At 42.7% G+C, this 22,870-nt stretch overlaps 1 protein-coding gene across 1 annotated transcript in view; it reads right to left on the bottom strand.

Moving 5' to 3' along the window:
- The window catches only part of TBCK (TBC1 domain containing kinase), a 308,853-nt gene that overhangs the window by 25,328 nt on the left and 260,655 nt on the right, over positions 1–22,870 (bottom strand). The window contains exon 25 of the mRNA XM_083178707.1: positions 9,812–9,971. Within this exon, the coding sequence (XP_083034833.1) occupies positions 9,812–9,971 (160 nt within the window). The remainder of the gene's footprint in view (positions 1–9,811; positions 9,972–22,870) is intronic.

Below are 22,870 nucleotides of genomic sequence, written 5' to 3'. Positions count from 1 at the left end.
ATTACACACGTCTTATCTCGCCCATTTAAATAAAAAAACAACAACGCAGTAACGTGTATGACTTAATACCGGAAGGCTACTTGCAGAATTCCTTCACACTGAACTCACAGAGCATTAGAGAACATCAGTCTTTGTTCACTGTATAATAACATTTACAGTGATTTAAAGCTTTACTGTGGCTGTCGGATGTGGCCCTTTCACAACACTTCACGATGCATGTGTTGTTGTACATACACAACTTCCTATAACACAACCTATGCTTTACATAATATAATTATCCTGTCATAACACAGGAAAGTTAAGGTCTATATTATATTTAGGATTCTGACATTATTTAATTACTGTGCTGTTGTATAAAATGAATGTCAGTTCTATGGGAGCATTCAGCTAAAACAAACCCAGACCAAAAAAAAAAAATGTGGAAAATATATTTTCAAATAAAAAATAATCGAGGTAGTGTAATTGTTGCTAAACGAAGTTAATTGCTACTGATCTAAACTAAGGTGCCATCTTATTTTACAATTTTTGCCATTATGTGCCTTGAGCTGTTCTTAAGTGTGCCCCCAGATCTACAGATGCCTGTAGATGCCCAAACCAGTTTACAGCCATCACCAGTTCAACTGATTTACTGGTCTCTTCTTTTCATGTAAAGGGCCAATGTATTTTATTTTTGTTAACTGTGGGGACCAGTGTGGTTGTTTTTTTTAAATGGGGGGCCAATAGGTTTGTTTTTTTTCCTGTGGGGGCCAATGTGTTTTGCCCTGTGGGGATCACATGGTGTGCATTGGCAATTTTAAAATCTTATTTAGTGTGCTGCAAGGTAAAAAGGTTGAAAATCACTGCTTTAGGTTATACTTGAAAGAGAAGAGCTGCTGGACCTGGGCACCACCACCAAATGATAACCCCAGCCATCTGTTGCTCTGCTCTCACCATCTAGCTCACATTACAGGTGTGACAATTCAGATGACACTTCTATGCTCCGGCCAATCAAAGGCCCTTATTCTGATCGGTGCGGATATTCCCGCATTCTTACGGAGCGGTCCGCACGCCACGGTGTTCTGCCGCGTGCGGCCATCGTCCGTAGAAACGCCCACGTGTCCTCCGCATTCGGACGGACTCACTCTTTAAGAACAGGGCGTGTTTACGGACGACATACAAACCATGCGTGTGCGGGAGAAACACTCCGATTCTGCACGGTATTACAGAGTATTACAGAGTATGCTCGGGAATACCGCATCCGAACGGGAGCCAAGCGGTGCTACCGCCCGTAAGCGGAGTATTTACGCCAAACAACCCACTATTATGTCAATTCTGCAATACATCACATGACCCACTTATTCAATTACCTATCCTCATAAAAAAATGCTTATTTGGAATTGGAATCAATTATATGCCAATATATCCTTACAACCATGCCTAACACATGCATTGCACACATTAACCCTTACAGCAATTGAAGTGCAATGGTTTCAATTAAAGCACTGACAAGCGTCCTATTAGTGAGTAATGAGTAAAGGAGTCGATTTTATTGGGTTCAGGTGTTAATGCTTGTAGTCATTAGGCGGTCCGTTCGCCTCCCGCAGGAACGAGTGGTGTCCGCAAAGCAATAGTGGCCTTTTGGACACCGCACATTTCTTTCCTTTTTGTTCGCGTGCATTCGGAGTGCTATCCGAATGCACGCCCCCCAACATAAGTGTACTCCCCCGTGTCCGCCCATGTTTCCGCCCCGTTTTGCCCACTTTGAAACTACGCCCATGTGTCATTCCGCATGACGCCCATAATACGCCCATATTTCCCGAATGATTGCGGTGAACAGTTTTGTACGGGATTTGCCCGAACAGGTACGGAGTCAAGGCGTGGCACATGCGCGTGGCGTTCTCCACGCATGCGCAGACGCCGTAAAGACGCGATCCGAAAGTATGCGGTAAAGTACGCGTCAATCAGAATAAGGGCCAAAGAGAGGGAGACCCAAACTAGGAATACATAAAAGTGTAGCCAATAAGCAAATAGCTTTTTCAAAGTATGTGGATCGCAAGCTCATCCACAGGGTTAAAAAAAATAAAAAACAGCAAAAAAACAGTCCATATGAACTGACGGAAGCATATACATTGGCTCCCCCCCCCATTTTTGACTGACAGGTCAGCGGAGCTGAGCCAATCAGGGAAGCGCTGCTGCTGTAACTCTCCCTGATTGGCTGCCGGGTCCTGCAGTGACAGAAGGTTCTGTAACGGGACCACAAGGACCAATCACGCCGAAGCGTGTGAGCAGCGCTAAAATGAAGGTGACACACACCAAATTACAATGTAGTAATATTTTTACTTGTTAAAGATAAAAAACATATAATAAAGTACAATACAAAAATTCACAATAAAAACAATATAGGTACCATAAGAACCGATTCTTCACGTCACAAGTTGGGGTGAACGTGACTGTATTAAGTCCAGTGTAGGACAGGGGATATAAACCATGTATTAAATGGAAACGGGAAGGGAGTGGGCATTTGATCACAGGTAAGTGCACATTACCATTTGGTGGACGATCTGTAATGAAACCACGGGTGGTAGTTGGTATCCTCACCCGGGTAGATGATGGTATTGGAGAGTACTGTCGGTCGGCTTCCGCTGAAGATGTAACCCCTTGCAGATCCTGATGGTATTGGAGGGGGGGGGGTGGAATACCCCAACACTTTTTCAGTGAGCGGTGTCCGCCAGAAACCCGACAGAAGAAGCTTGGAGGGGTGGTATCGGTGGATGAAGCGCAGAGGATGTAGAGGAGGAAAGAAGACCCAATATAAGAAATTGAAATTAGCTAAATCCCCTCCGTCCAATATATTTAATCTTTCCTCAAGAGAACTCAGTAAAATTGAAACTAACTTGTTGGGTAAAGGTTTAAAATTTTCCCCCTCCACTGAGGCTAATATTTTCGATCTATTTATCGAATTGAATCGCTATATTCGAACTCTTTGCAGGCAAAGATATTTCTTTTCCCAACGATCCCAGAAAAATAAAGACCTAACCTCCCCCATCTTTCTTGACAGTGGAGACCAAACCAGCCTTGACATTTTGGCTGACTTGTGGGTAGAGAGTAATAACTCTCCTAAAAAAGTTTTCGACATTGATAAGTCCAAACTGAAACAAAAATCGGACTTTTATCCAATAAAAGCGAAGGGTACAAGTATCGAAACCTTTTATAAAACCACACTTGAGGACTTTAAACAGCGGTGTTCCTCCAAAAGCCAAAAAAGTACTAATAAACTTAAATCCAGTCTTAGGGACAATCTTAATGCCTGGGAAAGGAAAGCCCTTGTCGGTCTCACTGGGGACAGTTCTATTGTCTTCAGGGAGGCCGACAAGGGCGGAGGTATTGTCATTCAGGACCGTACTGATTATGTCAGTGAGGCCTTGAGACAATTGTCTAATGCTTCATTTTATGTGGTACTCCAAAACAACCCCACCAATTCTTTTACTGTAGCTCTTAAGGGACTTCTAGATAAAGCGGTTTTGGAGTCTGTTATTTCTAAAGACGAATATTACTTTTTGTTTAATCCACATCCCTCCACTCCCATTTTTTACCACCTTCCCAAAATTCACAAACACCTCACCTCACCGCCTGGTCGCCCTATTATTTCAGGGCTTCACTCTCTCACTTCTAATTTGTCACAGTTTGTTGATTCTTATTTACAGCCACGGGTGTCCACCCTCAGATCACACATCAAGGACACTACCCATTTTTTGCAATTAATCAAAAATATTCAATGGAAGAAAACTTATCATTTTTTAACACTTGATGTTGAGAGTCTTTACTCCAACATACCCCACGAATTGGGGGTTCAAATCATCCAGAAGAGACTTTTTGCTGATGGTGATCTGATGGTGGAACTTTGTCACTTCATCACTGATGCTATTTCTTTTATTCTTAAACACAATTATTTTTTGTTCCAGGACACATTTTATCTACAGGTGATGGGGACGGCCATGGGGACCAGATTCGCGCCCAGTTATGCCAACCTCTATATGAGTGAGGTTGAGGACCAATTTATTTGGGATTCCATCTATGGCGCGAATCTGGTACTCTATGGCCGTTATATAGACGATCTCATTTTTATTTGGGATGGGGATGTCACTTCTATCACTTCTTTTGTGTCACATCTTAATTCTAATCCTTTTAATTTAAAATTCACGCACTCCTTTCACCCATCCACTATTAATTTTTTAGATATCACCCTTCACGCCATCGATGGATCCATCCAGACTAGTAATTACCAAAAAACTGTCAACACCAATTCTTATCTTAATTTCAAAAGTGCCCATTATCCCCCCTGGATTAAAAATATCCCCAGGGGACAGATGTTGCGTCTGAGACGTAACTGTTCCCAATTGGAAACCTTTGACCAACAGGCTACACACCTCATGAAATCCTTTCAGGATTGTGGGTATCCTGAAAGATTAGTTAAAGAAGCTTATGAAGTCAGCAGAGAGCGTGACAGGGACTCCCTTCTTTGCGATAGGCCACCTAACAGAAAAAACACTGTAGTCTCTAAAGATACCCCCAATAATATATCCTTCATCTCCACCTTCAATAAGGATTATATGGATATACGGAAAATTATTAACAAAAATCATTTTATTCTCAAACAAGACCCAATGTTGAGAGACGTGTTACCCTCACGTCCCTCCTTCATTTTTCGGAAAAATAAATCATTAAAAAATCTTCTTTCCCCCAGCTGTCTCCGCGACCCTCCGACCAATGAAAAACTGGCAACTAATAACTGGCTACCATCAAAACCAGTGGGCTGCCACAGATGCGGCAGAACACAATGCATAACTTGCAATTATATTCTAAATAAAACCATAGTGGTAAATACATCCATTGACACCATGAAAGTTCGAGGTTTTATTAATTGCAATACTCCATTCACCATATATCTGTTAAAATGTACCTGTGACTTGAAGTATGTGGGCCGTACCACACGCCCCCTGAGGACTCGTTTCCTCGAACATCGAAGAAATATCCTTAAAGGTTCCTTGTTACACAGTGTCTCTCGACATTTTTCTGAGTGCCATAATAAAGACCCAAAAGATCTTTCGTTGACTGGTTTGGAACATATACCCCCGACTAAAAGAGGCGGGGATAGGTTCCGCACCTTATGTAGGCAGGAAATTTTTTGGACCTTTAAAATGGACTGTCTATTCCCTAAGGGTCTTAATGAAGCTATGGAACTGAACATTGTACTGTGACACCTTCTCTCTGCTCCTTTTCCTTATACCCAATTTGTCATCCTTTTGTTGATTTATTCTAACAGCAGTAATAAACGTATTGATTTTGTATATTATTGTGGATCAAAAATATATATATCCGTATCATGGCGATATAATTACAAAGTACCAGCCAAAAACATTGTATGATCCATCTTTTGAACTGCAACCTCCATCATTATAAATTGTTCTTATTTTTATTCTCTCTGTAATATTGTCTGTTGACAAATCTGCGCTATTTATGATATGAGCGCTTTTTTATTATTTATTACTATTATTTTCTATTTCTATTTGGCTTACACTCATATCATTTATGGGTGTATTTTTTCAGATCAATTTTCATTATGTCTTAATTGTGTGTAAGATTGTCACTGAAATCTATACATCCATTAATGTTATTATGAGGGATCTACATGGTCACATGATCGGGGGTTAAACCAATTAAGATCCATTCCCACCAAAGGCTTTACTAACCAGGTCCCCTTGGCAACCCACATACACTGGGCTGTTATCACGTGACCGCTTCTATCACATTCCCCTATGTATTACTTCATTCACATTCTGAGTCCGGAACCACCACACAGGTTATCGCTGTGCGCGGGGAAATACTTCCCAAACGCACAGCTACATTAGTTAATGCTGTGCGCGAGGGGGGCGTTTTCCGGATACACAGCTACATCAGCTGATGCTGCTTCCTGCTGTCCGCCCCTGCCTTGTGGTGTGACAGTAGTGGGAGGCATATTTGCGATGCACATTTGCATCGCTTATTGCTGTCCCCGCTGTCCTCCTTCTACTTCCGGTGTGACAGCGGAAGTAGTCACATCCGGACATTTGGAACGCATTTGCGTTCCAACAGCCGCTGATTAGCGCTCTTGGACCCTCTCTACAGGTATTATTTTGCTTATACTTCTCCCCTGATCACTTCTAATATTTATCCTCATCCCCCCTTACTTTTTAGACTAAAATTATGTCTGTGTTAACCCTATAACTGATCCCCCATGCGATCATGTGACCCTGCTCATTTATGGCTCATTACCTATTCATGTTTTATTCCTTCTTGTCTCCTACTAATTTTATATAATTGTACATGTGATATGAATTATAAAGTACGTCTGTCTCCTGGTAGTATCTATTCCAGTTAATATTATGCTTATTTTATATGATTGTTTTATTGTTTGATGCACACACCTGCAGTCTATTGGCTCATTAAAGGGGTATTTATACCCATACTCCAGCCACTGCTAGACACCTTTGATAAAGCTGCAGTTGGCAGTGAAACGCGTCAGGCAGACCTCCGGTTCTTCACTCCAAGTGTGGGATACTGTACCCAGATCGGACTCACCTACTGGTACACTTTGACCCACGGATTCACCTGCTCAAAACACCCTCTTCATCACCCCAGTCCCTCCATTGTGTTTGGTGGCCACGGTCTCTCCTGGAACACTCAGCGGCATAATTCCAGCTTGCCATTTCCAGAAAAGGAGGACATTGCTTCATCCACCGATACCACCCCTCCAAGCTTCTTCTGTCGGGTTTCTGGCGGACACCGCTCACTGAAAAAGTGTTGGGGTATTCCACCCCCCCCCCTCCAATACCATCAGGATCTGCAAGGGGTTACATCTTCAGCGGAAGCCGACCGACAGTACTCTCCAATACCATCATCTACCCGGGTGAGGATTCCAACTACCACCCGTGGTTTCATTACAGATCGTCCACCAAATGGTAATGTGCACTTACCTGTGATCAAATGCCCACTCCCTTCCCGTTTCCATTTAATACATGGTTTATATCCCCTGTCCTACACTGGACTTAATACAGTCACGTTCACCCCAACTTGTGACGTGAAGAATCGGTTCTTATGGTACCTATATTGTTTTTATTGTGAATTTTTGTATTGTACTTTATTATATGTTTTTTATCTTTAACAAGTAAAAATATTACTACATTGTAATTTGGTGTGTGTCACCTTCATTTTAGCGCTGCTCACACGCTTCGGCGTGATTGGTCCTTGTGTTTTCTTGTGGTGGGGACTGACTACCCCCCCTTTGAACAGCAGCTAACACCCTGAAAAACACTTCCTGCCAAGCGCCTGTTACTTTCCCTTGGTCTTTGGCCCTGGGAATTTTTTTGCTTCTGTAACGGGACCAGCATGCAGTGGAGGGACAGAACCCAATATCTATTTTTTACACATTATTTTAGCCCTTTTAATCCCATCATACTTGAATCCACCACCCAGGAATTCTAGGGACAGCAAGGGGCTTCAGCCGGGGGTACTCTGGAGGGGGGGACCCCTATGTACGGGAAGTCCCCACTCCCCCAGGAACCCGGTCCGGGATGATCAGCCAGGGTGTCATATTTTGGCCAGGGGAACTTATATAAAAAGTTGGCTGTTGGAGCCCGATGCTGGCTATAACAATATGTGGGACCCCTATTTTATTTGTCCACCTATTTTTATAACCAGGACTGGTCCAAGGGCCTGGTGCTGGTTTCTTGAATACATTTTTTCCTGGTTTTCGAGAAACCAGGACTGGCTCAAAGAGCCCGGGGCTGGTTATGCTTATGGTGGGGGGCCCCACTCCATTTTTTTATTATTATTTATTTAATTTTCTACCTTTTATACAGATATCTGACTGATCTGTGAAGGCTTCAGTGAAATATGCCTGAAAAATGAGGAGTATTTTCCATTTGTATTTTCTGCTGAATTTGTAGCTGAATTCAGCAGTACAAATGATAGTAAATGAGCACCCCACCACCATAGAACTCATGGCCATATACTACAGTTGAATTCTATCGATAGTGTATTCATTTGTACACACAAAACAGCTGAGCTTGCCATATATAAATATAGCAGATGCTAATTTCTCCGCCGTATTTTGATAGAATAGGTACGAAAATGTGCATTGGTACCCATTTGATCTTAGTAAATTCCCCCTATGAAGGTGGAACGGATTATGTTCAATGTTTTCCGGAAATACAGATCTTAGTGAATAAGACTATTTGGAGGGACCTCTTTGTATTGGATTCGGCCCTCTATGTTTTACCTTTGGATACAAAATTCCCCAAATTCCCAACAATATTTACTGCTGGAAATTTGGGGAGATTTGATCAGAGATGTGTGGAAAAGGTAGGCCCTACCTGCCATAGACTTTTTACTGCATAAGAAATATTAGAATAATACAAAATTTTTAACATATTATTTGTATTTTTCATATACTTTATACTGTATACTCAAAAATGAGAAGTATATGTTAGTACGTCAGGAAAGGCTCTGCCTCTCCCCACTGTACGCCACTGCCTAAAACAGTATTCAGGTATGCAGGGGAAAAAAGCAAGACAGTGCAGACAAAATTAATGTGACACAAACAATTATCTACTAACAATAATGTCTTAACCCCATTCTCACAGTACAATCCTGGAAATTCTGCCTTTATAACTCTAGAGATGCATACACATTACAGGTTGAGTATCCGGTATCCGGACATCCCTTATCCGAATTATTCCAAAAACCGTGGTTTTTGGAATCATTCGAATTTTTTTTTATATATATTTTTTTAACCCCCTAACCCTCTTTTCATACTTACCAAGTCCCCGGGCGTCCACAGCAGGCCTCCAGCATCTTCTCCTGGTCTCCAGCGGTCCCAGGAATGCATTGCGCGAGTGTGCGCGCGCGCCAGTGACTTCACCGGTGCGCGCGCACACTTGCGCAATGCATTCCTGGGACCGCTGGAGACCAGGAGAAGATGCCGGAGGCCTGCTGTGGACGCCCGGGGACTGCACGGACGCCGAGGGACCACCGGACACCATCAGGGGACAGGTAAGTATGGCTACAAAAAAATATTCCAAAAACCGGAAAATTCCCCTATCCGAAATGCTCGCGGTCCCGAGCATTTCGGATAGGGGATACTCAACCTGTAGATGATAAAACAAAAAGATATGCACGATAACTATCATTGTTAACAATATATTCGTCCCTATTTTCTAATGTGTATGCTCTATATTGCTAATGATGCACACCGTGCAGCTCAATCCTGACTATATTGTCAAAGACCAATACACTCCTGGATGTGGCCACCAAATGATTGTTTGTAACATTGTTTACTGTGTATGCACTATATTGTTTGTCAGGGTGTACCAGGTAAATCGTTTGCCATGTCATCTAGTGTGTACCCAGATATAGACCCATTCAGATTGGAGAGCAAGGTAGGGCAGTAACTTTTTACCTGAACAAACCCTGCTACAATGCAAGGGCTGCAATTAATGGGCTTGATTCACACAAGGTACACAATATACAGAAGGCCATTACAATACATGTGTGAAGTATGGGCCCTTTGTCTACGTTCCATGTAGAGCGGCTGTAGACATCATATGACAGTCTACAGCCATTTGGGGGCATTTAGCTTTTTGTGAATACATGGGGAATAAATACTGGGAGCCCACCTATACTGGTAGCCTTATATTCCCATCACAACAAAAGATTTGAGATAGAAAATACACTGCCAAAGTCTAAATTTCTACACAAATTACGCCCAGCCTCTCTGTGTTCCCAGTACACTCACCTCAGCAGCATTTGTTGACACAAGTCCCACTGACACGATCACTTTGCCTTTGAAGCTCTGGAGGGTGGCACTTGCAGGACCTGGCACAAGTTCTCCATCTGCAGTGAATGCTGAGCCAAATGGCATATTGATACTACCGGGTATATGTCCTCGATTAAAGCTGTGACGAGATAGTTAAGGAGGAATCAAACAGACACTGTTGTAAAAAACTGCTAAACCAAAAATGCAAGTTACCCTTTACAAATCAATCATTAATAATAAGCTGAGGCATCTCTAGGTGTGTGCTTGTCAAATGGAAAGGTTTAGGGATAAAAGAGGCTTGATCTATTTTTGGAATATGGGCACCCCTGCAAGTCCTCCAAGGCACCCCAGGGTGCCACGGCACACAATTTGGGAAACCACTGGTCTATATCACCATCGCTGGAAAGCTGTTACATTTTAACTTTGATGTATGTGAGCTATTTATTAGATAAAAGCTATTGAATACCATGCTCATTGTGTGCTTTTCTGTCTTTTTTTCACATGAAATTTAAGCCGTAAGCTTATTGAAAAAGCCGCACACTACTCAAGATATATCACTGATGTTCTAACGCCTGCAAAATGAATCATTCATTCATTTTGGAGACCTTACAGTAAATCTGCAGTTGCCATAGGGTTGGCGCAAGTTTCAACGTTGTGCCAATGGTGGAATCGTAAGACACAGTAGGCAGTACCACAGTATCTGCAGATGCTGAAAGTGGGTGTCGCAGTTGCACATTCATATGCACAGATATACTGTACACCAGTATTTGCATAAAGTCGCAGATAGTCAAATGCCAAAAGATGCAGGTGCAGCTGTGTATGCATCCACCTCTGAATTGGTCTCTTATCAGGGTGTAAAATGGGCAACAGCACAGGAAATTAAGAGCTCTATTCCTGGAGCAGAGAAAAGCCCTGTTTTGCTTTAAACAGGGCTTTCCCTGCTTAATGCCAATCACAGTACTGTAGGTTTACTTCTCCAGCGGCCCTGCCTGAATCAGATCACCATAGTATATTATTATAGTGGGTGCGATTCATTAAGGGATGTAAAACTCCACTTTACAATTCGCAGCTGTGTACAGGTTGGCTATTTCAAGATAGTGTAATCTGTACTATGAATGGAGAAAGGATCGGGAAGTTGTCTGTCCCTGTCTGTCAGCCCAGCACCCTTTCTAGTCCCGCCCATGCAACCTCTTCGGGCCTCAGCTTCTGGCCTTCGCCTACATACACAGGACTGCCACTGGAGATAAGACCCTTGGATACCAGATCGCATCACTGGAAAGGTAAATATATAGTACAGGTTGAGTATCCCTTATCCAAATATCCATTATTCCGAAAACCAGAGTCTCCAGAATGTACTTTTTTTTTTTTTTGCTAAAATCTACTGGGTACTGGCACTAATGGGACATGATATGTAACTGGCACTAAATATGTGCAAGAAAATGATTGCTTGACATTCAAATTCAGTATCTGAGATCGTACACAAACATTGTTTCATGTTTTAAAACCAAAATATATTTGTGTGTATTAAATACAAGATACCTCAATGAAATATAAAAATATTCCTAAATACTGAATAATCCATTATTCAAAATGCTTCTGGTCCCGAGAATTTTGAATAAGGGATAATCAACCTGTACATGAATTGCTACTGCTATAAAATATATCATTATATAATCATGAATAGATACGTGTAGACAAAGCATGGAATAAGCTACAGAATGTATAGTGGAGAATACTGCTAAATACAATTAATAAAGATGTATATTTGTTTCCTGGGAACACGACCTCTCCGCTGATGATCTATAATAACTTAGTCGAACTTGGGACAAAAAGAACAACACAAAGAACAATTGTCGAACAATGACTGGTGTGGACACAAGTCAATGCTATTTGTATTTCAGAAATAAATTTTTTTTTTTTTCTCTTTATTGTGATTCAAGCTAATATTATGTATATCAGTAACTCTGTGTTCATTGATATGTCACATTTACATTGTACATATAATGCTGCTTTTGACATATGTATTGTAAGGTGAAATCATAATAAAATAAATAAATTTAAATAAAAAAAATAAAATAAAAGAGCTGTATATTTGCCTGTTACCTTTATTGCAAACCTGTGCTTGAGATCATTGCTTGTGTATACTGAATGATAATGGGCTTTTTAAACAAAAACTATCTAAAATAGTCTCTAAATTTAGGTGTGTGTAATAAAGAGGCCTCCTCTAATATCACAATGTGAACAGCTAGGAAGTAAAAGCTAACTCAATATATTAGATGACTGCCTCTCATTGTCTTGTGTCTATCTTCTTTTAGTATAATTGGAGGTGAGGATTGGTCTTAGCTGGCTGAAAGCCAATACATCTGCTATTTCTTGTAAAAGGACAAATGTTATCTCACTTGTCTTTCTATCACAATTTCCGGATTAGTGTAATTTTATCTTTAATGGTCAATGGCAACAGTCCCATTGAAACACAGCGACTTGACGATCATTTCATTCAAAAGCAAGTGCTTTTCTTTCCCTTTTTCTTATCTTAGAATATAAAGACCACTTTGTAGTCACGCGTGTGACTGATGTATCACAATTTGGTTTAAACTAAGCAATCAGTACAATGAAAATTTGAAGTTCAATTTTAGCAATATATGAAACCATACATATTAATATATAATAAATAAATAAAAAGTTAATACCTGTATATATAGAATCTCTTTCTCTATACATACACCATACGAACAAAAGTATTCGAACACCAGGTCATTACACCAAAAGGGAATGTATTGACATTGTATTCAAATACAGTAGATTTTCTTTAATATGGAGTTGGTCCCCCTTTTTCAGTGCTTACACTCTTCTTGGAAGGCTTTCCACAAGATTTTGGAGTGTTTTTGTGGGAATTTGTACCCAATCATTCTGTACAGCATTTATGAAGTAAGACACTGATGTTGGATGAGAAGACTTGGCTGTCACGCTCCGGAGGCTTACCTCAGTGGCTTGGAGTGCCCAGCGGGGTGCGTGTGGCGGTGGGTGGCATCGCAGATTAGATCTGGCGGGGTGGCATCTCTGGACAGGATGGCAGACAGGGGGGATCTGGCACAGTGATAGCAGCCATCTTGCTGAAGCCTCTGTGTAGACACTGGAGCTGGTCACTGGAGGCTGGGTGCTGCTAACTCCGGTTTCAGCAGATCTCCTCTTCACAGGGGGCACCTTGTTGGAGACCGGATTAGGCCATTTCTTCCCGATTCCCCCGCTCCCATGGTTTTGTCCTATCCCTTTTAAGGGATCAGGTTCTCAGCCTCAGTGCCAGTACTTCTTGTTACTTACTTGTGATAAGTGCTTCAGTCCTGTGCTCCTGAGATTAACTCTCGTTACTCCTATCCAGTCGCTGCCACTTGTGCCACCGTCTGTTCACGGTTTACCCCGTGGTTGCCTAGCCTGCTTCTGGAGTGTACTCCAGTCCTGACAGCCACCAAGTTTACACAGTATCCTTATTCGCCTTCCAAGCCACAGTTGCAAAATCCTCAGTGTTCCTATCTCGTCTTCCAAGCCGCAGCCTCCAAGTCTTCACAGTATCTGTATCTCGTCTTTCAAGCCACAGCCATCCAGTCTTCACAGTTTCTTCCCCTCGTCTCCTAAGTCTCAGACACAAGTCATTGTTATTGGTTCCTTTATCGTCCCCAGTTTGTTAGAGACGTATTATCTGGAGTTTTTGTTACCAGTGAACTGTATTGCAATAGTTCCTCATTAAACCCTCTTCAAGCATTCTTTGGTTTTCCTCAGACTTCTTCCAGAGTCACTCCCTTACATGAGTAAACAGTATATACGACCTTCAAGCTTCCACCTCCCTGCCGCATCCTCAGCTCCTCCGCACCTGCCAGTACCACCACCCAGGCCTAGTGTGACACTGACTCACAATTTCCGTTCCAGTTCATCCCAAAGGTGCTCAATGGCATTGAGGTCAGGGCTCTGTGCAGGCCAGTCAAGGTAGTCCACACTAAGCTCATCAAACCATGCATTCCTAATCCTTGCATTGAGCACTGGGGAACAGTGATGTTGCAAAAGAAAGGGCCTTCCCCAAACTGTTGCTACAAAGTTGCAAGCATAGTAGTCTTCAAAATATCTTGGTATTAAGAAGCATCAAGACTGGCCTGCAATGGACATAAGGGTCCTAGCCCAAACCCTGAAAGTAGCCCCATACCATTATCCCTCCTCCACCAAACTAAAGTTAGCATAATGCAGGCAGACAGGTAACACTCTCATAGCATCCTCCAAATCCAGACTCGCCCATCTGACTGCCAAACAGAGAAGCATGATTTGTCACTCCACAGAACACATTTTTTACTGCTCCGCATTCCAGTGTCGATGCGCTTTTCCCCACTCTATCCAACGCTTCACAATAGACTTTTTGATGTGAGGCTTGCAAGAAGCTGCGCGGTTATGGAAACCCCTTTCCATTAAGCTCCAGTTTTTGTGCTTACATTAATAATGACAGTGGAAGTTCAGCTCTAATTCAGCAGAGCATTTTTTTAAGCATAATGCGCCTTAGCAGTTGTTGACCCCACGCTGTGATTTTATGTGGAATTCTGCTTTGTGGTTGAATTGCTGTTGTTCCAAAACACTATAACTTTCTAATAATATCACTTACAGATGACCATGGAATATCCACCACGGATGAAATTTCACAAACCGCTTTATTGCAAAGGTGGCATCCTATCACTGTACCATGCTTTATGTCACTGAGCTCTTCAGAAAGACCCATTCTATATCACAAATGTTTGCAAATGCAGACTGCATGGCTAGGTGCTTGATTTTATACACCTGTGGCAACGAATCTGATTAAAACACCAGAATTCAATCATTAATGGGTGTGGCCAAATACTTCTTTTCCATATGCTGTAGTATTTGTACAATATGGATCGGGAGAGGCTCTGGTGAACGAAATAGGATTAATAATTACATACTGTACATAATTTGACATAACCAACGTAGTTACCACCATTATTCAAATGTAAAGTGGTATCTGGTTGGTGGTCCTCTCAAAAATGTTCAGCATATGAACTGAAAATAACGAGGGTCACAACGTGACAGAAAAAGGAAGAACAAAAAGGCTTTTGGGGCACATTTGATATTGATTAAACAATTTTAATACATAACTTTTATTAGGTCGTTAATTCTAAAAAGAGGGTACATCTTGTTAGAATAAATAAATTTAACATAAAAAAATAATCAAGAGAAGAATATTTTATTATAATAGTTGTCACAAAGATCTTAGCGAAAATGTACTAAGCGTATGTTCCACTATGGATAAGAATTATCTTATACTTGCCAGACCATTCACTGCGTAGCTGCTGAGTGCGGGATGGAATTCAGGCGGACCAGTGATATATGGCCGTATTCAACCAAAGATGAGAGTACCACAATGTCCTTAGTAGGAAGCAAAGATGTGCTTCTGCTTTTTGCCCAGCAGACTCCGAAACACCCAGTTACTCATGCAATGCAGGGAGATCGGAAGTACTGAGACAAATGAGAGAGTCACAGAAAGTGAGATTAGTAGAGACAGGTGGGTGGGTATCAGTGCCCCTTTATCTACTGTCCACCATCAATCTCAAGCATCAAATGGCAGATGAGAGTGATAGGGGTCACAGAATAAACCAACCAGAAATAGAATTAAGCTAAAAAAATGAGGAAATGTACCCTAGTCTCCACTATGGGAGCAGTATGTCTGGTGTCAGAATTGATATCTTAAAACACCATTCCGTACTGTAGGGATATTTTAATGAGGGATATTGATTTGTTAATTAAAGATATTCCTGAATGATATGTAATCAAGAGGCAGCCAAACATATGTGATGATAGTGCCACACAAATGTTCAAACAGGTGTCCAACCTCACACAGTCAAAATTGTACAGTGTGCAGGGTGATATTTAGATGTTAGGTATGAATACTGATACACAATAATGGTTTTTAGCTGAAGATAGCACAGTCAAAATTGTACAGTGTGTGGGGTGGCGGTATGACCCACACAGATAACACTGCAGCACGATCGGATTTAAGGATATTCCTGATCAATATACAATCAAGAGGCAGCCAATCAAAGAGGATAGTGGTGCCACACAAATGTTCAAACAAGTCTCCGACCTTACACAGTCAGAATCGTACAGTGTGTAGAGTAATTATAAATGTTGGGTGTAAATAGCGGTACAAATAAAATTTTTTAGTTGGAGACAATAATAACAACGTTCTAGCTGAAAATACTGCGAGCATAAAGGTATGGTAACCCTCAAGGATAACAATTCACCACAATCTGATTTCCCAGAGGAGGGAATATATGAGTTTGTGTGGCAGATGATTGTGCTTCTTTAAAGCAACATAGATGCGTTTTATACAATAATAACGATTTGGCAAGAGACAATTATAACTCAGGGGTGCTAAAACCCACAGGGATAGAGGGTCAATGCAATCTGAATTTCGCAAAGTAGAAAAATACAAGCAGCGTATGTAAATACTGGTTGGAGCAGTACCGTGTGCTGGCTATTAAACCTTAAACATGTATACATGGAGATTGCAAGTGTATTACTTAATTTACAAGTCAATAGAACTCAAAGTATCTCCAGCAACCTCCGATGTTTAGCGGGCTAAATATGAAGGATGAGATCCGGATGTCAGTTTACGGACTGTTGCGCTGGCCACCGTGACCGAGTCCACGCTGCCTGAGCCTGCGTTATCTCGATGAGATGCAGGGGCAGTCTGTGGTCTCCAGGTCCAGCTGGCCAGCGAAGTTGTTACCTGACCGGGGCTGAAGTCAGCTGTTGGCGGCTATTGGATCCTGGTGAGGCGCTTGGTTTATTGCGCTGTAGAGACGCAAGGTCCAGTGGGGAAAGACTGAGCCGGAATTGGCGAGGGGGGTGCGTGACAGAGGCGTGCACCTTACACGTGTTTCGCCGTGGGCTTGATCACAAGTGACGTGTGACCTTGACAGCAGATACACCTCTGTCTGATTGAGGAAGCATCCTATCCTTTCATCTCCACCTATTACCAGAAAAACACCAAATATCAACAGCAGGGGACAAGTGTCAAGCGTCCTTGATCTTTTTGCTCCTTCAATAGGATTATACATAATTTCTAATAGATATTGTTATATTTGTGATTTAACTGCATATCATTTTTATCCATAGTGGAACATACGCTTAGTACATTTTCGCTATTTTCGCCAAGTTCTTTGTGACTATTATAAGAAAATACTTTTCTCTTGATTATTTTTTTATGTTAAATTTATTTATTCTATCAAGACGTACCCTCTTTTTAGCATTAACGACCTAATAAAAGTTATGTATTAAAATTGTTTAATCAATATCAGAAAAGTGTGCCCCAAAAAGCCTTTTGTTCTTCCTTTTCTGTCATGTTGTTATTTTCAGTCCATATGCTGTAGTGTAGCTTCTAAAAATAAAAAGAGGTGATGTTGACCATTGCAACCAATCAGATTCTATTATTTTTGTATTGGATCCTAGAAAATGATAGAAAGAATCTGATTGGTTGCTATGGTCAACATCACTTTTTTTCATTTTTAGAAGCTTTAGTAAATTTATCCACAACCAAACTTAAGAAAAAGGTATAATTGTGTCACTCAGTGGCATAACTATAAAATATGCGCCTCCTCTAGCAACCTCAAAAAGTGTCTGCTGTAAGGGGGTGGACAAGTAGATATGCTGGTCCCGGCAGAAGTGGCAAGCAGAAGGGTAAGGCAGGCTGGTCCTGGCAGTAGTGCAGTGCATCGATCGCCCGGCGTACCCCCGGCACCCACACTTACTCCGCACCTCCCCGCAACAGTGGGGTCTGTGAGGCTATTGTTACGCCACTGGTGTCACTGAAGCAGCCATTGGGATTTGTACACAGATCACTATTCAGATTAGTATCTGTTTGAATGATTCTTTTAATGGATTAAAACTGTTATACAGTAATAGCAAAGCAGGGGCAGCTGTGGATGAATGATATACTGCATGACCCAGGTGTGTTAGATAAAGTGACTATAAAAAAGGCAATCACCCCTGTGGGCTTTTTCAGTTCTTACTGTGTTACAACGTGGAACCATGATGGATTTAATTAAAATGCATTCATACTTTTTTGGTACACTGGATTAATTAGGAACAATATATATTTCATGTATTCTGCTAATAACAAAATCGGTTTAATGCACTGCCTACCATTAGATTGTTATATGAAATAATGCTTGGTTTTGGTATCTGTCATGCACTACTTATACACAGGCTGTACACTGAAACTAATGTACACTTACTGTATGTGACCCTTGGGCTAGATTACTTAGTTTGTTTTATAGTCTGTTCTAGAAACCGATAAATGGGCTCTGTCGTTGACAAGTCTAGACTGGTGATAGCAATTTGCAAGATGTACTATGAGCGTGCTTCTTCAATATTAAACAAAATTACATAGATGTCCTACAGAATGTTTCGAATGCAGCTGGCAAGCTGGGGCCTGCATTTCTAGGAAAGGTGCAGAGAAATCTCACAATTTGCAATGCAATATTTTTATGGCACTTTAGCTCCTGATCCTCATGTGTGAAAGAAAAACACAAAAGTATCTGCTTCACCTGTCACTTCCTAATTCATGCCACATATAATCCCCAATTGTATGTCCAATCCCCAGGAGATCAGACTCCAAATCATACTGTTTATACAATCCTAATGCAGGCCAGAAGCTTTTAAGCTTCTAAAACGTGGTGGTGTTGCCCAAGGCAATCACTTTCTGTGTATCATTTTCTAGAATGGATTAGTTAAATGATTGTATCTGATTCTGGTTCCTATGTGCAACACCACTTGTCTGTTTTAAAAGCTTTAATAAATCTACCTGCTAGGGTATACATTCATTGGGTTGACCACTAAAGGTCAACTGGCTTTAGGTCGACACCTGAAATAGGTCGACATGGCAAAGATCGGCAGGGTTGAAAGGCTAACAGAAGCATTAGGTCGACAATGGAAAGGTTGATGATATGGTAGACAGTGGTGTTACTATGGAGTGCAGGACTCGACCCAGGGATTAGCCACCAAGTGGTAACACTGAAATACCGGATGCTGTAACATTACGTACAGCACCTGGTTCCTGTCTGTTGAGGAGGCAAGAAGTGCGGGCACACAGGTTTCAAGGGGAAGTCGCCATCTCTGGGATACCTGTAGTGAAGAAAAATGTGGGCCGGGACACAAAGCCACGCCCCCCATGTCAAGCCAACCCCCATTCACCAAGGCACATGAATAGATTCTTCAAGTTCACATCGGGTGTCACTGGGTAAGTGACACTTCAGTCTCCAGCAGAGGTTAATCGTATCAGGCATGTTAAGATTCTCCTCCTTGGGTACTGGGAGATGTTTGGATACGGTTTTCCTGCAACATAAGTAAAGGATCTATTGTATATTTCAGTCGGGGGTATAACTAGACCTTGGTGGGCCCCATAGCAAAATCTTCAAAGTACCCCACCCCTGGACAGAGAGCGACATAGTCAAGAAGAAAGAGATGATCAGAGATAGAATTTCAGAGATTGTGATGTGGTCAGGAAGAGATTGTCAGAGAGAGAGAGAAAGTAGAGAGAGAGAGTGTCAGGAAGAGACAGCGGGAGAGAGTGTCAGAGAGAGCAACAGACAGGGAGAGAGATTGTCAACGAGGAAGCAGAAAGAGTGGGAGTAAGTTTTAGGGTAAGGGAGATTGTCAGGGAAGGGAGATAGTCAGGGAAGGGAGATAGTGTCAGGGAGAGTGTGTCAGGGAGAGGAAGAGAAAGTGTCAGAGAGAGAATGACAGGGAGAGAGAAATAAATAAAAGTCTGTCACCAGTGGTGTAACTATGGAGGATGCAGGGGGTGCAATCGCTATGGGGCCCGGTGACTCGGGTAGCCTGAGCCCAAGCTAGCAATCCCCTGCACCCTTTACATTTTTTTAATAGTGTCATGAGCAGTGGCAAGCTAGCAGCACCAGTGACAGACCAGCACTGTTACAGCCTCATTGTCTATGTCCTCCCCCTCCCTCCTGGGGCTCAACGTCACCAGCCCTGGCGTGAAATACAAAAGCGCCTGAAGACCTGTGCAGTGTTGAGGAATCCTGGTGCGGAGGTTAGGAGTCCCGGCGCGGGTGGAGCTTCCGACATTTCTCATGTGTGCTGTGGAGTTCCGGTGCGGAGACCTAGCGCGTGTGCAGCTTCCGGCACTTATGTCCTGAGTGGAGACCCGGTGGTGCAGACTGCAGAGACCCGACAGGGGAGGAGAGGAGATACAGCGCTGCCAGAGGTAGTGTCATCTGGGGGGGTGGGCAGGAGGTACATAGCGGCACCTTTATTGGCAGCAAGAGAATAATTAAAAAGTCCACCGCAGCACCTGTATTGGGAGGGGGCTAATTAAAAGGTTCACAGCGGCACCTATAAGGAAGGGGAGTAAAGTAGGAAGCACACAGTTACAGCCATCTGTCTCACTCTCTCCCCATCTGTTGCTGACACTCTCTCTCCCTTGCTCCCCTTTATCTCTCTCCTCGACAATATACTCGCCCCCTCCCTTTCTCTCTTGATCCCCCTCTTCTCTCTCTCTTTCCCTCTCTCTTTCCTCTCCCTCTTTTTCCATGAAGCCCCCTCCCCTTTTCTCTCTCCTCTCCCCTTTTGTCTATTACTTTCTAATTTTTCTTCTGTCCCCCCCCCCATGGGCATTATAGTGACAAAGGGGGGTCTGCCAAGATTTTGCTATGGGGCCCGCATCATTCTAGTTACGCCTCTGGCTGTCACTAGGATGGGGGGTCCACCCGGCACTTGCAGGATAAAACAAGGGGTAAGCGGGCATATGCAGAACAGCAGGTGTGTGTGTGTGGAGGTGTGGGGGGAGTAGGAGGTTAAGGCTGTGCAGACACATAGTGGAGAGCAGGGGGTGCATCAGTAGGTGACGTGCTGGCTCCCCCACCATCATACTTAGAAGCAGCCAGTGATCCACTGAGCCCTTGCTTCAGAATCAGCTGTGTGCATCCCCCTGCTCTTGCCAACGCCCACCTGTAACTCCTGCCCAACCGCCTCTCAGCCGCTGGCGGAGCCCAACAAACTTCTTCTGTTAGGGTCCACATTGCAGGGCCTACATCACCCAGCAAGGAGGAGGAGGAAACTGCAGTGCCAGGACTGTGCAGGGATGACTGCCAGCAAGCCTCGGCAAATAGAAAACAGAGAAGGCAGTTGCTGCGCTGCCGAGTGCAGGCCTTGTCTGTATCTCACCTCCTTCCCTGCCAGCCACTATCTCGGCTCCGCATTATAAATTATTATTTTTTTAAACCTCAGGCCCCATAGCAGTTGCATCCCCTGCACCCACCATAATTACGTCACTGATTAACTGATTACAGTCCACAGAGAAAAAATGCTGAATGAGGGTTGGGCTATAGGTACAACACTGGAGTAAAATCACACTCAAGACTATCATGATATTACTTGCAGTTATCCTCAACACCCATTAAAAGTGTTATTGAATGGTTATTCTCCAGCAGCAACGCAAATTTTCATTCATTCACAATCATTAGAAGCAGTGGTGGCTTATACCTTATGGCAGGAGGGGGCTGCAACGGCCCGCTATGCTGTCACCCCCTGCCACCGCCGCAAGCACAGCATTCCCTGTACTATGATGACAAGTGCCGGGACTGGCGCATGCAGAGTACAGACCTCTGTACTGTGCATGCAATCGGCTTATATGTGCTGCATTGGCAACAGCCCATAGAAGGGAAGGCACGGTCCGGTGCCTGTATAATACAGACCGGCATGCACAGACACTGCATTTTATGGGCTGCCGCTCAGCAGCCTATAGAGAGCCGTCCCAATGGGACTGCCTTGGTGACTGGCAGGTCGGCACTGTGACTGCCAGTCACAGTGAAGCCAGTGCAGACTCAAAGACAGCATCTGGCTTCACTACAGTGGCGGATTTTACCTGGGGGGGCTACAACCCCGCAGCCCATAGGTAAAAACCGCCACTGATTAGAAGTTACTGCAGTCTTCCTAATTAAATACTCTTGATTTAAAGTGAAGTTCTGAATTTATTCCAGCCATTATAATGGAGGGATTGCTTTTTTTAATTGCAAGTAAGTAAGCCTTGCTTAAACAGACATGTCTTTGTTTGATTTTTTCCCCAATATATGTATTTTAACCACTTAACAATAAGCTGATTCGCATCCGTGTTAAATCATTCTCTGATTAACTATTTGGAACTGGTTAAAAGAGATTTCTCAAGCAATGAAAGCACTGGATATATTTTAGAGCTTTTTAAGGATCTAACTAAAAAAATGAACTCGTTATGCCATCTAAGGAAGTTGTGAGGCTTAATGATTGCACCACCTTTATTCTAGGAGGGTAATTTACTGCAGTTATATGCAAGCATTCAACAGACCAAGCCTCCATTCATCTTGTATGTTATACTTAGTGTTTTTAAGACAAATGCAAATCATTATAGTATTTACATTTATTGAGCATAGTGATTATTTAGGGGTAGATTTACTAAACCTTCTAAAACAGACAAGTAGTAGCATTGCCCATAGCAACTAATCAGATTCTATTGATCATTTTCTAGAACGCAATAGATAAACAATAGCTAGAATCTTGTCTGTGCTAGAAAGTTTGCACATCTAAAGTCCTTAAGACCCACATAAACCAGAATGACATTGGGCCCGAACGCACAATCTTGACCGGTTGTGCGCCGGATCGTGTGCACATCGTGCGTAACATAGTTACATTGAACGGTCCTGGGATTCGTGCTGCACGTCTGATCCATCAGCTCTTATTGTGGTCGTAAACAGATCCTTTGTGCTTTTTAAGCACATACCATTGCTGTTCACTCACTCCATGACCTGCATATGATCAGGTCCTGATGTATGGCCAGCTTTAGACTCTCTTGCACTATGGGGCAGCATTATGTCCAATGTTATTCTTCTGCGTATGTGTAGGAACAATTCTGCACAAGCACAGGACATGTCATGTGATCACTGTGCAGTACAGTGAACGTCTCTGCCTGACAAGCAGAGGCATTCGCAG

This window comes from Crinia signifera, chromosome 1 (assembly GCF_055691185.1).
Source record: "Crinia signifera chromosome 1, ASM5569118v1, whole genome shotgun sequence".
NCBI classification, from domain to species: Eukaryota; Metazoa; Chordata; class Amphibia; order Anura; family Myobatrachidae; genus Crinia; species Crinia signifera.
The sequence above is the reverse complement of the archived record's forward strand: the minus strand, read 5'-3'. Positions and strand labels throughout refer to the sequence as shown.